At 35.9% G+C, this 17,600-nt stretch overlaps 1 protein-coding gene across 1 annotated transcript in view; it reads left to right on the top strand.

The window, feature by feature from the left end:
• Positions 1-816: 816 nt before the first annotated feature.
• heatr6 (HEAT repeat containing 6) overlaps positions 817-17,600 on the top strand; it is a 73,942-nt gene continuing 57,158 nt past the window's right edge. The window contains exons 1-2 of the mRNA XM_028806607.2: positions 817-1,140; positions 10,556-10,663. Of these exons, the coding sequence (XP_028662440.2) occupies positions 853-1,140; positions 10,556-10,663 (396 nt within the window). The 5' untranslated portion in view covers positions 817-852. The remainder of the gene's footprint in view (positions 1,141-10,555; positions 10,664-17,600) is intronic.

Genomic DNA, 17,600 nt, shown 5'->3' with positions numbered 1-17,600 from the left:
TCTAGCGTTGAACTCCAAAGTTGCCCATCTTATCAGGAAGTTTGTTATCTCTGTTCTTCATGAAAACATGAGATTAAAAATTTTGCTTGGCCATCACTACAAAACACATGAGGTAAGTAACACAAAAATGTATGTAATTTTTGGGTGAGATATTCCTTTAAAAACTCAAAATCTTTTTCTTCTCTGTCTGTGGTTCCCCTATCTGAATCACACATGGGGATGCCAGATCACCAGCAAAGCGCCTTTTTGTAGCTGCAGATATGAGTAGGTTTTTATAGAAAGTTTGTCAATCTAGATCCAGTCCTTATATAGTTTCAACCTGCACTAAAATTATGGAGCTCCGATGGCTTGTAAAATTGCCTCAAAAATAGAGAAAATTATATTTCTTAATGTAGACGTAATTAAAATTAAAATAAAATTGTCCAGAAACTAAAAGCAGCTGTAACATTTTGGAGTGTGTACTGAGCTGAATGACTATATTACTCATAAAACCTGGCATATGGTGTCATTCGGGGGTTATTACAATAAAATGATGATGTAAAAAATGTAAATATCTGAGCCTAGTCACCTTATTGTTTGTTTGTTAAAAATGCAATGGTCCAGAGAAGATATCATATGGTGTGACATCAGTTTGAACCCTCATCACCCACTAACGTACATACGTCAGAATCAGTATTTTCATTATAAAAGTATGTACAACTTTGACACGTGTAACCTCCTATATAGATAATCCAGTTCAAATAAAAAAAAATCTCGGTTTTACTATACAGTACCTTACTCGGAAATAATTCTAAGACTCCGGATGTTGTTGTCAGTTTCCACAGCAACGGTGAACCATCAAGAGGAAGTAGCATGGCTGCCGAAGCAGGACTGCTCAATGCTGGCCTCTCGGTGTTTGAGGCTCAGAGCAGTCAGCTCGCAGCTGCGCTGGAAGAAACCGGAGGTGTCAACGAGCGGGTCGGTAGTTCTGGGTCTCAGTCTCAGTTTAGCCGATGCTATGAAAAGCTGCGATCTTTGGGACAGGCACGAGTGTCGGACAATGAAGCTTTCCGGACAGAGGTACACTTGCTCTTCGATCAGCTCATCTCCGAAAATTACGAGGGGTTGTCTGGTAGTGCCTCAAGGGTCATTGAACCACAGGTAAGGAGCGAGTTGGGACATTTTTGTTTCTGTGATGTTGCAAGGAGGATATCAATGTTAGGTAGTGCTTATGTCAAATTTAAGTTTCTTCTCGCATAAAGCGTGTTGTGGGTGTAGGGAGCGCACAAAATCCAGTGAAGGCCAAAACAAAAAATGATCTGTTAGATGGTAGGAATTGAAAGAACGCTGATAATCGAAGTAACTGTCTTCAAAACAAAGTGATACCCCTTGCGTCTGTGTAAGATAGATTGATAGTGAATTTCCCCATGGGATTAAGAAAATGTATGTATATCCCATACTAAGGAACATTGGACTTTTGCTTGTCACCTTAAGCATATATAGGATCTTTGAGGAAAATGAGCTTTTAAAGCAACAGGTCCTTGATCTGAATGTTAGAATATTTGTTATACAGTTAATTTTTGTTACCCCTTTTGTCAATAATTGCAATTTCCAGTGGACAGGGATATGTTTTATTTTGAGACCACCCAGATCTCACAAAGTAGTTTCAAAAACTTAACCTTAATCCATGAATAAAACCCTAAGCTTGAAACTAAAACTGGGTCAGGCTTTTCCATTAATTGGTTGTTCTTTGTTCCATTTTACTCCATGGTGACAACGTTTTCTTCTGTTGTCTTTTTCAAAAGCCAAGCAGACATTGGGTCATTTTCAAGAGGTGTCCTGCTGTAATGGAATTCTGCAGCTCATCTCTTGTCTTTTTCATTTTAAGGGGAATGGTTCTAGAACATGTGTAGCGTTAGAAATTTAAACACAATGCTTGATTTTGATTTTTGAGCATCAAAGTTAAGTTGGTTTTGAAACAAGAAACTGACACTGTAAAATCCCAAATGGTAGAAATGTGTAATTCAATATTTTAGTTGAGAATTCCATTCTTTGAGAATGTTTAAAATCAGAATTGTATAATACAATTTTCAGGTTATGGCTTAAAACCTTTAATCACCACTAGTAGGTTTTCTTGATGCCTTGATCGACTTATTAACCATATCGTTTGCCTCTCAGACCTCCAGTACCTCTTTCAGATTTAGGAGAACTTGTCATAATTCTGATATATCTAATGGGTCAATGAAGTTCATCCAAACAGAGACTTCTTCTCCGTTACAGCAGATGTTGTGGGGAAAGACTAGATGCCAGGATATAAACTACTCACTTGAGGCAATCTTGTTTTGTTCCCACATTGGGAGCCTGTTCAGTCACATGAGCTATGATTATGACACATGTATGAACATGCATGAGGGTATCAACCCACGGATATGTTTTTTTCACTGCTATTTTAAATGAACTATGATATTTGCTTCCACTGCTTAACATACTAGCTTACTTAGGTTTATTTTAAATGCCCAGAAAAATATTCTGCTTGTACTGTCTTTGAGCTGGAATCCTTCATTCTCACGCTCTGGAACTTTTTGCTCAAACCAGTTTCTTAATGGGTCAGTTACAGTAGTTATTTCTGAAGTCAGTTATTTCTTCAGAATCATGGTAGATATTAATTTGCCACATGAAATTACATTCTGAATAAAGCATACTTTATAGTTTAAAAAAAATAGTTATCACACTATTGTCTTTTTATAAAGGAGGTGAAGGGTACCCGAGTCCCATTAAAAAAAGCCTCAGACCTTGCCGAATACGTCCGTTTTTCAAGTAAAAAAAAAGTTATTGAGTATTAATCCGTGTCTTGAGATTATATACTGTATATATTGCAAAACAGCATATCCATGTCATTTAAGAAGGAAAAATAAAGAAAGCTACAAATCATTTTGACATTCAGCCATTTTAAAAAAAGATGGGCTGCACACTTTAATTCTCCGTTCGTCTTCCTTTGTGACAGGGCCAAGGGCATGGATTCACCTTAGAAAGTCATCGCCTAGTGTCGTTATTGATATTGAGTATTGATACCCAGATATACATTTTCTGGGCTCTGTTCTGTAGGCAATAAAAACTGAGAAAGTCTTACTTACAATTGCTTATATTTGTTTGGCATTGTTTTGCCAAGATATTCCCTGCTGCTGCTGGATTGGTAATGCACATGGCTGCTTCTGTGAGATTGAATGTTGTAATAATTCGGGGGTGCAGGAGATGCTGGAATGAAATTAGCCACTTTATACCCTAAAAAGGACTTTCTGTTTTTTTTTTTTTTTTAGTGACTGCTTCCACCATGTAGTGACACACACTCCCTTCGTCCTTTCGGCTGCTCACGCATGCTGCCTGGCTCCACTTCACTCTGCTCTCCTTGGGGTCAGATGTAACCCATAGACTCTGCTCACCCGGGGTCATATGTAACCCATGGGTTCCACTTCACTCCGTGCACCCAGGGTCAGATGTAACTTATATCCCACTCTTTCCCCTGACTCCTTGCTGGCAGCCACACGTCCAGATCCTTGGACTGTAGCATCTGGGAGACATATCCGAAGTGCTCTCTAGGTGCTCTGTTTGTGTGCTCCCCTCGACAACTCATCATGCATTAACAAAGTTGATAAATGATTTGTAGCACTTCAGTCTGCTTCATCTGCATTTTTTCATTTTTGTATTATGTTTATTATGAACAAACCGCAGAAACTGTGGCGTGGAGGTGACTTGGCTCTTTCAGAAAATCTAAGCCTTTTATTAAAAATACAGTGCAATGTAAGCAATTCACTTCAGATTTATTGTTATTAGTACAAATTACAATGAAACTTTTGCATGCTTTTTTCACTGCTCTGCGTGGATCTCTCTCTGTAAGCTATGCGAAATAACAATGCAGAATGTATTGGGTGAAAAGTATGTGCCATTTTGGAAAAGATAATCATATGATTTGAGTGCACATTGTCTGTCCATTACAAGCCATGACACAGGGGTGTAGCACAGAACTCTGGGCCCAATACATAAGCAGTCTCTGTGGGCCTCTTTCTCTTGAAGACGAAACATTTCATTCCAGGCTACACAAAGTGGGCCATGGATAATCATTACCCTTTCCCCCCCCCAACTACGATTAATGGTAGAACATAACTGCTGAAAGAATAGAATTGCAGGATATCTTGTCACTGCGGACTTGATTGGGTTGTCATAACTCCACTCACATCATGAGACAAGCGAACAAAAATGGTATTCTCACCTCAAAAAAAAATGGTTCCAAGAATACATGATAAAATAATTATTTCTAGTTTCCTTTTGTCATCACAAGGATTCCTCATAAACGTGAAAGGCATATTTTCTTTAATTGAAACATTTACTGATTCAAAGTGGATGTATTTTTTTTTTTGTTCTTTATTTCGCCTTATACAGTTTCTTGTATTAGGAATTTGTTAGTTTTCGCATTCCCCTTGGGGTCAGAGCGCAAGGTCAGCCATTATACAGTGCCCCTGGAACAATTGCAGGTTAAGGGTCTTGCTCAAGGGCCCAGCAGAGTAGGATCTCTTTTTTGGCAGTGACGAGGATTTGAACTGGCAACCTTCTGGATACCAGCACAGATCCTTAGCCTCAGAGCCACTTGGTGCGTTTTACGGCTTTTTTCATTTACATATGGAATGTTGTACCCATAAGTTCCATTGTAGGCTGCAAGAACAGACAAAGTAATTTTAAAACTTATTAAAAAAATGCTTCACTTTAGAACAGATTTTTACGTGGGAAATTAATTCAAGGGACATTCAAAAAGTAAAGGCAATTTTGAAAATGACATAGTAAAAGCAAAGGATAGAAGCTAATACAATACAACACATTTGAACACACAGCGCAGCACTCTGCTGTTAGTCCAGTTTTAGCCAAGGTCAATAGAAAATGGATGCTCCACTGCAGGACTGCACCATTGTTGAACAATACAGTGAGATTTCTTTGGGAAGAGGGAGTGAACCCTGCTGAAACTCACCAAAGGATGTTGGTTTGTGCAGATCAGTACTTGTACATGCTTTGCACTATGGCATGTGTAGATCAATAGCTGATGTCTGAATGTGTAGCAACAGTTGACAACATAATCCATTGGTCTCCTTAAATGCAGGCATTTTCCATGTTGATGTGGGACTGTGTGCACGATGTTGATGGTCAACCAGATCGAGCTTCTTGGGTTACACTTGCTCTTCCTGCTTTAAACCTTTCCACCCATTCATAAACTTTTTGTTGAGTCGTGCTGTTTTCATATCTGTTCCGAGCCAAGATCCTTCTGTGTATTTCAACAGGTTTCACTTTTGCCCAAAGACCTGCAGCACGTTGTTCAACAATGGTGCAATCCCACAGCGGACCGTGGGTTCAGTCAGTGAATTCATTTGACCTTGGCTTCAACTAGATTTTAAGAGCGGAGTGATGTGCTGGTCATGTTTGAACTACCATTAGCCGTAATGAACGTATTAACAGTATTGGGTCCACTTCCATCTATTGTGGTTACTGTGTAATTTTCATATTGCCTTTACTTTGTATGTATAACAATTATGAAGAAGTAAGTCTGACTTGCACAATAAAAAGTTTTTCTTTAAATAGTAGCCAGTTCGTCTTTTCAATGAACCTGTTATTTAATCAAAAGACTTTGTTTAGTTGTTAGTACAGTACTGTACTTTCATTCCACCTTGTGAGAAATTCTAATATTGAACATTTTGCCTTTTGTGGGCCAGAACAGATTAGTATGTTTTGATCCTTTAAATTTTCTTCTTTATTTTTGCAAACATTATATTAAATCAAATATATTTTAAGAAGTGTGCACACAGGCATAACATTAAATACAGTAGCTTTTGGCCAACATTTGAAGAGTTCATAATCTCTATAACTTCTTTTAAAACATATTTTATTTTATATGGCTTGTCTATTTTTAACTTGTAATTTTTTTAAAATTATTTTTTTTAGCTTTATTAGATCTAGGCTGAGTGACTTGTTTTTCTCGTCATACACATTTCATTGTATGTTGACCCTGTGTTAACCTATATATGACAAATAAACCTAAACCTAAACCTAATCTTACCAATCAAGTGAATGAATATGAAACTAAAAGTGTATTTTGCATCAGTGGCAATAATTGCCTTCTTATTAAAAAATTTGCTGGAAATATAAATCTGTAGTCACTGGAGAGCTAGAGATTTCACCCTTAAGAATCACTGCCATTGAGAATAAAGTTCTTTAAGCTCCAGATAACAGGGGTTGGTGGAAATTACAGTTTTAATATTCTTGAAGTTGCACCCAGCTTTTAGCCATTGTTACAGAAGTTCCACTTTAATTTTGGATAAGCTATCCATTTCTTTCTAGTCGATCAGCATTTCCATGCCCTACTTTAGATAATACCTTGTGTGGCCTCTCCGCTTCTGCAGGATTTTACTAAAAAAAGCTTTCTTTAGGACATTTTCTGTGATGACAAATGAGCAGGCTTTGTTTTCCTTAGGCTTTGTTTTCCTTTTACAACAAAATAGTCCAATAGAATTTTTTATTAATATTCAGTAATAATTTAGATAAATTATTTTTTTATACATTGACAGCCCCTAGCTTGGATTTTTTTGAGTGTTGGAGACTCCTGTATAGCCCTCAACATCCTCAGAACTATGTGAGGAGGCTAGTGGTCCTTATAGATATTTCTAATAGCAGATTATTCTGTGAAGAGGGTCCGGAAAAAGACTGATTGAAGCAGTTTATATTAAATGCAAGCCAGCTTTGCAAGTACCAGGAATCACAAGCATGGACCCACCACTAGATGATGTCCTGGGCATAGAGTTTGCTACTTAGCACTTACTGACTTGTTGACCAAACTGACTCAGACAGGTTCATCGACAGGAAGCCAGCTACATTTAGCTACGTTGTAGGCTTACACAACCCCAATGGAAGTGAGTTATGGTTTATGGTTACAGAGTTCACTTTTTTTGTTAGTCCACGGCATTGGCTGTGTAAGTGGACTTCTCAAAAAAGTGTCATCTCTCCCCCAAACTTCTAAAGTAACCAACATGGAGAAACTTCAGATTGGCTTGTAATTAGTGCCCATGAATTTGTATCACATGCTGATAGACAAGTAGCTCACATTAATCAGTGAATTCAAGTTGTAATGAAGAAAAGTGATTTTTGTTTCTATATATAAACCAAGGAATTTTCTTGGCACAAGCCTTTGTGGTGTTTGAAAAAGTGCTACTCACTGACTCCGAAATACTACCTCAGCAATCATTTCAGAATAAGACTCTAAATTTGAAAGAAGACGCCTCCTTCATTTATATCTGAGTTGTGTGCAAATTGTGAATTTTCCATTAAAAGACAATTCATTAAATGACATGGTTGCTTTTGAGGGTACTCGGAACTTGAGCACCTTAGGCTGGAGGTTAATGGTTAGCTTTGTATCTATATTAAATAATCTGAGGCCATATGTTCTGAATATGTAGTTTAGTGTGGTGCTGTGTTTGCTGCATAAAATTGGTAGACCCAGTTGGTGATAAAGGTGTCCTGAGTAGGCTTTGCAAAAAGACTGCTTGGAACAGTAGCTTCTGCCTCTGAGGGAAGTTTGGAAAAAATGGAGTCTGAATCAGTAGTTTTCAAGCTTTTGTGACTTGTGGACTAGCAGAAAACTGAGAAAATCTTTGTGGACCAGGAAGATTAAAAATATAATAAAATGATTTACTCTGTATCATAATTCCAGACTGTTGAACATTAGATTGGAGGCCTGGTGGGTTTGGACAGCCCTCCATAAAGTTTGGAGTTTTGAGCATCAAGATTTACTATCATTAGACCAGATATTCGGGTCTTCCTTCAAGCAACTAGATTTACTAGCATCAGATCATGAGAGGTTTGGTCCTTCTTGGAGTTTTGAAGTCCTCAAAGTTTAATAACATTAAATTAGAGGCATGAATCCTCTTGAGTTTTATGCATCCGTATATACTTGCAGTAGATTTGAAAGCAAAAATTGGCATGGTTTGTGCCCCCTTGGAGTTTCGAGCATCTAGATAAAAATATCACATTTTTTCTTTTGAGTTGTTCTCATAAATGTTCACAATGGCTGGAACAAATGATTTTGGAAATCACCGATTGTTCTTGAACTGACAAAAAAAAATATTCCACGGGCCGGTACTGGTCCACAGATCAGTGGCTGGGAAACGTGGGTCTAAATGACACCCTGTTAAGAATTCATTAGTGGAGGTGACTTCAAGATGGTGCAGCACAACAGAGGTTAGTTACTGTCATGCTGGAAACCCTGAGCCTGTTTGTGGACTCCATTGAGGAAGAAAGATGACACGTTAAAGACACAGCTATGCAGAGTGAATAGGAGAATGTCTTTCTTAGTCTAAAGGGTGCTTTGGGAGGTTGATGTTTCTGTAGAGAATAACAGTTGGGTAATCTTAAACACATTATGGAAAGTTTAATTGGACATCATTCAGGTGCTTACCGGCAAAGATGGAGAAATGTTGATCACAATTGAAGTTATTGTTGGAAGGGGCAGGAGCAGAAGAGATGAGGCGATTATAGAATCATTTTGGGTCCATTTCTTTGGCAAGAGATCGCTTTTGATAGGTAACTGAGAAGATCTGCAGTTGTCAGTCTGCTGAGATGGATGAGATCAAACCACAAATATTCAGGGTAATATGTATGTTTGTGTTGCTGTAGACATCGGGACTATGTATACATTTGTTTTGGAATGTATACCTTTGTGATTTTGGGCTATACAAAAATAAATTGTATTGTATTGTGGAGCAAGAAATTACTTATGAGGGAATGTTTTAGGGTATCTTATGAGTAGTAATGCAATAGTGTTAGGTTTCTTGCAATTATTAAATCTTTCTTTTTTTATGGAGTGAGAATTCTTAGAGATCGCTCCATATTGTTGACAGTAAGTCATATCAGTTTAAAATGGAAGTAGAACATTGCCCAAGGTGTTTCTTGATTTTATTCCTTCCTGTTAGTATTTTTTTCTAGTACAGATATTAAAAAACGGTGTAGGATTTAAAAATTCTCAGCTGAGCACCCAAGGGCTGCGTCTTTGCTCTTTGTGACTAGTGTAGTCATCTGGGCATGTTCACAGCCTTTTGTTTTTGTAGAGCTCAGAATGAGAGTCAGCACCTGGAAATTTGGTTGTGGGTCTCTCCTGCAGAAGAGTATTGTGTAGTTTAAAGGTGAGGCACATCGGCTACTCCAGATGGGATTAGGAGGCTAAAAAACAAATTGGTGCAGTGTAATTTGTCCTGAATCAGTCCTACTAGAGAGAGGGCTCTGACAGAATCACCAGTTTGCCAATTTGCTAATCATTATAGACCTCCATCCTTACATAAACAAGCTAGCTCAATATTAATTTTTTGTAATCGTTAGTTGATGATATGGAGATTGTGTTGTCATTTTCTAACCTGATTAATCTAGACCAGGGTCATTTGGGGTTGGGGTGGGGGCTGTGGTGCCAATGGCAACCCATGAACAAGGTGCCAGTCTATCACAGGGTGACAACACACTGGGGCAAATTATCATCACCAGTTCACCTAACCTGCATGTCTTTGGATGGAGGGAGGAAACTGAAGCACCCTGAGGAAACCCACACATATACAGGGAGAACATGAATGGAGGACCTGGGACGTGAACCCTGGTTTCCTTACTGCAAGGCAGCCACCGTACTGCCTGCTGTGGATATTGTCCTGTGTTAAAATTTCCCTGCAAAATTGTGCATGACCGGTAATAAAAGACACAAACTGCCTGGCAGCAAGCACAGAAAAATACTACATGCAATTTTACATGCAGCTATTTGTTTCAGGGTAGCTTTACAATTCAAAGAAAACACTGTTGGCTTATTTAACGACAATCATCCTTAATCCTCATAGTTTTGAATAATGATTGAAAGAATAGTATTATTGGTACAAATGGCAAAAATGAGGTAGGTTGTTTGGGGTTGCCAAGCATACTGTTTGTGATTGGCGTTTGAGGCTGATTATGTCAAAGAAACCTGGATTAAATTCATTTTGCTAAGGTAAAAGCAACCTATGAGAATGATCTTTGGGTCTCTTTCTCAGGAGGTCTAATGGTACATGGTCCATTTTAAAACCTACTAGTATGTAAAATTTTTGCCTGACTTGTTTAAGAATCCCCAAGGAGGAGTAATGTGCTCCTACTGGATAAAAGGAAATCTGCTCTAATTTACTCAGCTTTTAGCACAATTAGCATTTGCTTTCATAATTATCCAATCAGATGCAGTATATGCTCATTTTGTTCTTTTTTCACATATTTGATTTATTTTCCCCCTTCAGTGTTTCAGGATCTATAAATTACTAAGATATGTTTTTTATTAAAAGCGTCATCAGTACTTATGTCATTCCCACATATTAATGATGTATTTTAACTACATTTTAAATGGTGACTGGATTAATAGTTCTTTGTAACATTGAACCACCAGATTGCCTATGTATGATTTCTAGATTTCCCTCTTTCATGTCTTATATTTGTTGGATGACTTAAATTCTATACAGTTTAACTACAACTACAACTTACTTTGCAGGATGTATGCATGCTGCTTGTTCAAGCCTGCCAGCTGGTCCGGCTCAACCAGGAGCATCTAGTGAGTAAGCTGTGCCAGCTCATTCATCACCTACTCAATCGACTCCAGGTACTGTGACAGCCTTGCCTTTATTCTAAATTAGAATAACTCATATATACATAATACTGTACACTGTACATATAATATATATATGGGACCAGTTTTACAAAATGTCTAAAAACTCTTTTGCATTTATGTGTTAGCAGAATATCATTAGTCGCATTTAATTTTGCACATTTCGTATCCAAAGGGGACAGAGGTGATTTTATAGAGAATAATGTGATAATTATTTAGCAGGATTAAAAGAAGCAGAAAAAGTAACATCCACAAGACACATTAATTATAGCTTAAAGGTGAACTAGTTTTAAACCCTTTTAGCTGAAAGCACATTCAAAATGTAAAAAATATACAGGGAAGGAATATAGTGTTTTTAGGTATGTATAGTTGGTAAGATTTTTGTCAATATTCTAAATGAATTACATCAATCATATAAATGTATAAAATCCAAATATACTTTGTGCATATTAAAGATTTTAATGATAGCCTTCATCGTCCATGTATGTACTCATGAGGACCAGTGGAATTTAATTGGATATGATGTAGTAGAAAATTGAATTTGAGTTTGTGGTTATTAGAAAAGTGGGGAAAAAGCAAAGGCCAAAGAAAACACTGTCAAATTTCCTATGTTAAAGAAGCCAGTTTATTTTATTGGGCTAAGCTTGTTTTAACTGATAATAATTTATTTCTTAAGACTGTAATTATTACTAGAGTAGAAATCCATCCATTTTTAAATCCACATAATCCAGTTTTGGGTCACAGGGCCATAGCCTGTTTCAGCAGCGTTGACCCCAAGAAAGGAACCAACCCTGAATGGGGTGCTAGTTCCTCAGAGAGTACACAGTGAGCTTAAATGTTATAATTGAAAAAGATGATTGTTTTTATGCAGACTAATCTTGAAAATATGCAGCATATCTTTATTGGAGCCATAAAATATCCATCAGGTGACATTTAACCCAGCATTTATGTTTTCCATGCTTAAGCACACCGTGACATTGCTGCACTTACTCTTACACAGGTTATCGATGCTGCACAACTTGTTGAAGATCCAGTTTACCATGTTTGTGCTTTAATCTGTTAAACATTTGAGAATTCTGGTTTTCCCAGTTGCAAACAAGGGGAACCATATATTCAGTATGTTTCTTGGATTTAAACCACTAACAGAAGAAGCAATCTCTTTTAATTATCTAGTTCTCTGTTTCCTTTATTCTATCTTCTTCTGAAAAATGAAATTCAGAAGAATTATGTGAGGTTCACACAAGTTAGAACTAACATTTTTTTTTTTACAGATGAGTAAGCATATCCTTCTCAGAAGTGTAGTCTGAATTTCCCATCAGATGTGCAACACTCCAAACTGTTTCTTAAGTGGGGCACTGACAAATTCACATTGAAAAAATGCACAGTGATAAATGCATGCAGCTAATACATTAATTTCTCCATCTTCAGTTGTTGCTGTGGAAAAAAGAAAATTAGGTGGACACTTAACAAAAATCAAGAAAAAGTTCATGTGCATGTTAAAGTGTTATCAGCTTTTAATTTGTGGTTTGTGAAGTTGTGTCAACTGCTTCTGAAGAGCTTGTGAATCCAGATGTAGAGGTGACCACATCAAGGTATCTTTAAGATACAGTGCCCTCCATAATATTTGGGACAAGGACACGTTTTTCCTTGATTTACTCTTCTGCTCCACAGTTTAAAATTACAACTCAAACAATTCAGATGTGATTAAAGTGCACATTGCAGACTTTCATTTAAGGGTAATTGCATACATTTTAGTCACACCATGTAGAAATTACAACACTTTTTATACAGAGTCCCCCCTTTCCAGGGCACTGTGATGTGTTTGATTAAGCACTGTATGTTCAGCTTAATGGCTGCCTGCAATAATTAATATTGACATATGGATGTGTGCGTCGTCTAGAGTATTTATTAAGGATTGTATATAATGTGGTGCCATAAGTTGCTCGGTATGGTTACTCTTTCATTTACATGGTTTTGTGTTTAACCTCCATTAGTGTATCTTCTAAAGGTGTAAGTCAATTTTGTGTGTTTGTTACAAATTACACAGTACAATTACCTTATTTTTGTCAAATGATTTTGTGTTTTCTCACCATTTTTGTATATTATTTCTCCTTGTGTTATTATTTTTTTTTGCCATATTTTCTTTATTTCATTTATATTATTTTTTTCATAAAATATCTCTATCCAATAACTACAACTGTTTTCAGTTGTAAAATCACCAGTTACCAGAGACTTGTATATTATAATTGAAATTTTGTTTATATTTGTACTATATATTTAAAGGAAAAATATTAGCTAAGAGGCGTTTTCTAACTGAATGCATTTGCCATCATGCACATTTTTCCTCTGTGCATTTGTTACTATGCTAAAGTGCATCAAATAAAGGTTATAATGATTCATAAATTTCTGTTCTCTACATACATCTGTTATTGAGAGAAGTGTCATGTTATAGATAATGTATGAAGAGGTTTTGCTTTTAATGTTCTTTGTATAATCTGACCTTTACATTCAGAGCACAGTTTTATGCACTCAAAGATCTTCTTGCAGATTGTGATTTTGGATAGTGGTTCACATGTAATAAGACCAACTGATATGTGTGACTGATGTGACATGCCAATACACCTCGTTTATTTATAAATGTATTATTTATCTCTGTCTTTAAGTATTCCAAAAGTATCAGAAATATGGGAATTAAACTCTTGTGAAGGATTAAATCCTGTCTCATCATAATTTTTTTGTTAGAAATTGTGGTTATATTCTGCACAACTTTTACCAAAGCCGAGAATGTGCTTGTTTTTATTGATAGTGTTATAATCTCCATTGTGGCTGTTTTGAATTTCAAGAGTTTCAAGAATGTTGCTCCTTTAGTTCATATGATTGTTTTTTGTATTTGTATCTTTACCATACTAACTGAATTCATCACCAGGATACAGCTGTCTAGTACAGTGTTTCCCAGCCTCGGTCCTGGGGGCACATTGTGGCAGCAGGTTTTTGTTCTAACCAGCTTCTGTTTTTAAGTGGACTCCTGGGCTAATTAAGTGAAGTGTTATTTCCCATGTTCTGTGTTTTGGGAACAATAGAGAAATGATACAACTATCCATCCATCCATTATCCATCCCGCAATATCCTAACTACAGGATCACGGGGGTCTGCTGGAGCCAATCCCAGCCAACACAGGGCACAAGGCAGGAAACAGACCCTGGGCAGGGCTCCAGCCCACTGCAGGGTGCGCACACACACACAAAGCACACACTAGGGACAATTTAGAATAGCCAGTCCACCTAACCTGCATGTCTTTGGCTTGTGGGAGGAAATTGGAGTCAGACACGGGGAGAACATACAAACTCCATGCAGGGAGGACCCAGGATGCGAACCCAGGTGTCCTAACTGTGAGGCAGCAGCGCTACCACTGCGCCTAGAAAACTATGTTTGGTAAAAAAAAAAAATATATTATATATTAAAATGTACCAAGCAGTTATATGGGAATAATGTATTTTTTTCTTTTTAACAATATTTTCATCTTGATTTTCATTCTTCTTTTCTAGGTGTTCTAATTGTTTAATTAATCCTTTATTTACTAATTAGTGGGTCTGATGCTAAAGTACTTGCAGCCTTTGATTATTCAGTGTTGTTTGCTTGCATGTCTGCTCTGCTCGTTTTTAATTGTCATTAATAAGATACAACAAAGGGGAAAAACTGCACAGAGAAAGGGCAAAATAGAATGAAATCAACAAAAGAGAGTTAAGCATTTAAATCTCTAGCAAAAGCAGAAATATTTCTAAATGTCTTATAAATGAAAAAATCATACTGCTGTGATTTTCTGAATGTAGAATAAAAGAAAAATAATACCAGCTAATTAAATGAGGTCAGTGTTATCACTGATTAGGAATCTGGTTGGAACAAAAACCTGAAGCCACAGAGTGCCCCCAGGACCGAGGTTGGGAAACACTGCTCTAGTAGTATCATTTTATGATACATTTTATAATACATATCATCAATATACTAACTTCTTCCAATTTTCCAGTCCCTCAATCCATTTATTGATCCCCCTTATTCTAATTTAAGACAGCAGGGGTGCTTAACATTATTTGATGACATGCCAGTCGGGTGGCCACACAGACACAGGTGGCGCAGTGGTAGTGCTGCTGCTTTGCAGTCAGGAGTTTGTGGGTTCGCTTCCCGCGTCCTCCCTGTGTGGAGAGCGCTTTGAGTAGTGAGAAAAGCGCTATATAAATGTAAAGAATTATTATTATAATTAAATGTTAACACTAACTCGTATAAGGCCTTGTTAGTGTACCCAATTACTGTAACCTGCACGGCTTTGGTATTTGGACCTGGAGAAAAATCCAGTTGGCGATTATTGATCTAGACAGTGAAGAGGTCAGGATTGTATTTGGCCTTCTAGAGCTGTGAGGGAGAAGTACCACCTCCTGTATTATTGTGTTGTTCCCTTTTACCCATGAGGAAGACACTGCAGAACTCTGATTGGTCACACAATACAATAAAATAGAACAAAACTTGACAAAATCATGTGCATATATGATTGACGTTTCTACTTGGCTATACATTTGACTAATAAAGGCGATCATAGTGTTTTGTTTTGCATTGTTAGGCAGTTCCTTTTCAAACTGCTATATTATAAATAAGAAAAAACTGAAACTTTACTAATTTACAAACCTTTTAATCCTAAGACAATGCTGCCTCAAAAATAAAGATTTTTGTGCAGGGTATTGTAAGTTCATTTCTACTTCTCACCACTCTTTTTCTCCTTTATGCTTTTCCTCTTGAGTGCCATGATGATAATAGGGGACAACCATCAGTTTCATATTCTGCAGTTGAAATACTCTGAAGTATTGTGGTGGTGGCTAATTGCTTCGGGCATAAATGTAATGGCCAACAAATGAAGGGAGAGGAGGGTCTTCAGTTCATAAACTGATCCTGTTTGAATGTGCTTGACCGTCATGCATAAGAGGATTTTTTTTTAAATGGCTTATTTAACAATATTTCGGCCAGGATTCATGTCTGAGATGTGAACATACTATATGTATCGTTCAACATGAGTAGTTTGCGATTTTTTTTTTTTCATAGACATTTTCATATTGTTTGCTGTTGTTCAATGCAAGTCACCATTGACGCTCAGTTCTGTTATATCCATAAAAGCATGATCTTAAACATTTTTCTCAGGCTACAAACAATGTGAGGTAAATAATTAACAAATATAAAAAATGTTCATTTTTCGGCATATTTTTTCTTTAAGGAACCGTTATTCAGTTTGGAAAGTTGAAGGTCATCTGTGAAAATTAAGATTGTTCTGAAAAGTTAACTTGTTTGCAAGGCACAGTTTGCGTTGTCAAATTAGTGTGCAGTGCAGGATTATAAGCCTGAAGTTGTGGACAGTGGTCTTTACTTTTACTTTTAGCCTTTTAAACACTTCAACAATTTAAGCTTGGATCTGTTGTAATTCTTAGCTTTGTTTTTCAGATCCGTGAATTCAGCTGTCTTACGCCCCAATTAAAAAAATAAATAAATAAGAATAAATATATATATATATATATATAGATATATATAGATATATATAGATAGATATATAGATAGATATATATAGATAGATATATATAGATAGATATATAGATATATATATATATATATATATATATATATAGATATATAGATATATATATATATATATAGATAGATATAGATATAGATATATATAGAGAGAGATATAGATATATCTATATCTATATATATATAGATATATATCTATATCTATATATTATATATATCTATATATATATATATATATATATATATATATATATATATATATATATATATATATATATATATGATATATATCTATATCTATATAGATATATAGCGATAGATATAGAGATATATATATATAGATATATAGATATATAGATATATAGATATATATATAGATATATAGATATATAGATATATATATATATATATATATATAGATATATAGATAAATATATATAGATATATATATATATATATAGATATATATATATATATATATATAGATATATATAGATATAGATATATATAGATATATAGATATAGATATATATAGATATATAGATATAGATATATATAGATATATAGATATAGATATATATATATAGAGATATATATATATATATATATATATAGAGATATATATATAGATATATATAGATATAGATATAGAGAGAGATGTGTAACTGTCTTTCGCTTTCCGTGACATGTATAAAGTGAGCTGAGAAGGATAATTGTATAATATACAGGTCAAAAGTATAACAATATTTATACATTTTTGCAGATTAACACTAGAATTACCAGAGTCTATGAAAAAACTCGTAGATCCGGCCCACCTTAAAACCGTTCTCACCTCTCTTTTGTCTTCTAAATGTGCCGATTAAGAGGAGCAGCGAGCAGCTGGCTATTCTATCCCCCACCGTCGCAGAACGTTCACTAAGTTTTCCCGGCTCATGCTTTGTTTGATTATCTGGGAGTGACTGAACTGCTGGAGTTTTAGAATGGAAATAATAGATTGCTATTTGGAATACATGCATTTCATGCGTGTTCCGTTTCTACAGTAATCTGTGTAAACACATTGCTAAAACAGAAACTTTTTCATATTTTAGTAATAAATGTTACAAAATGTAGGCATAAACTATAGAATCTGTGAAGCCTGAAGTCCAAACATCAAATAAACACTTTCACAAAAGGTTCAAGGATGATACAATAGCTTCCGTGGCTTAGCGTTACGGTTTGCAGACTTGGAGCACAGCTACCCTACCGTGCTACAGAGACAGAGTTCGATTCCCAGCTTTGAAGAAAGTGTTTTTTTTTTTCCTCAAACGGACATTGAATTTATAAATTGGTATGCACTGTAAAGCGTTAACTTTAAAATGTCAAT

This window comes from Erpetoichthys calabaricus, chromosome 8 (genome assembly GCF_900747795.2).
Source record: "Erpetoichthys calabaricus chromosome 8, fErpCal1.3, whole genome shotgun sequence".
NCBI lineage: Eukaryota > Metazoa > Chordata > Cladistia > Polypteriformes > Polypteridae > Erpetoichthys > Erpetoichthys calabaricus.
The sequence above is the reverse complement of the archived record's forward strand: the minus strand, read 5'-3'. Positions and strand labels throughout refer to the sequence as shown.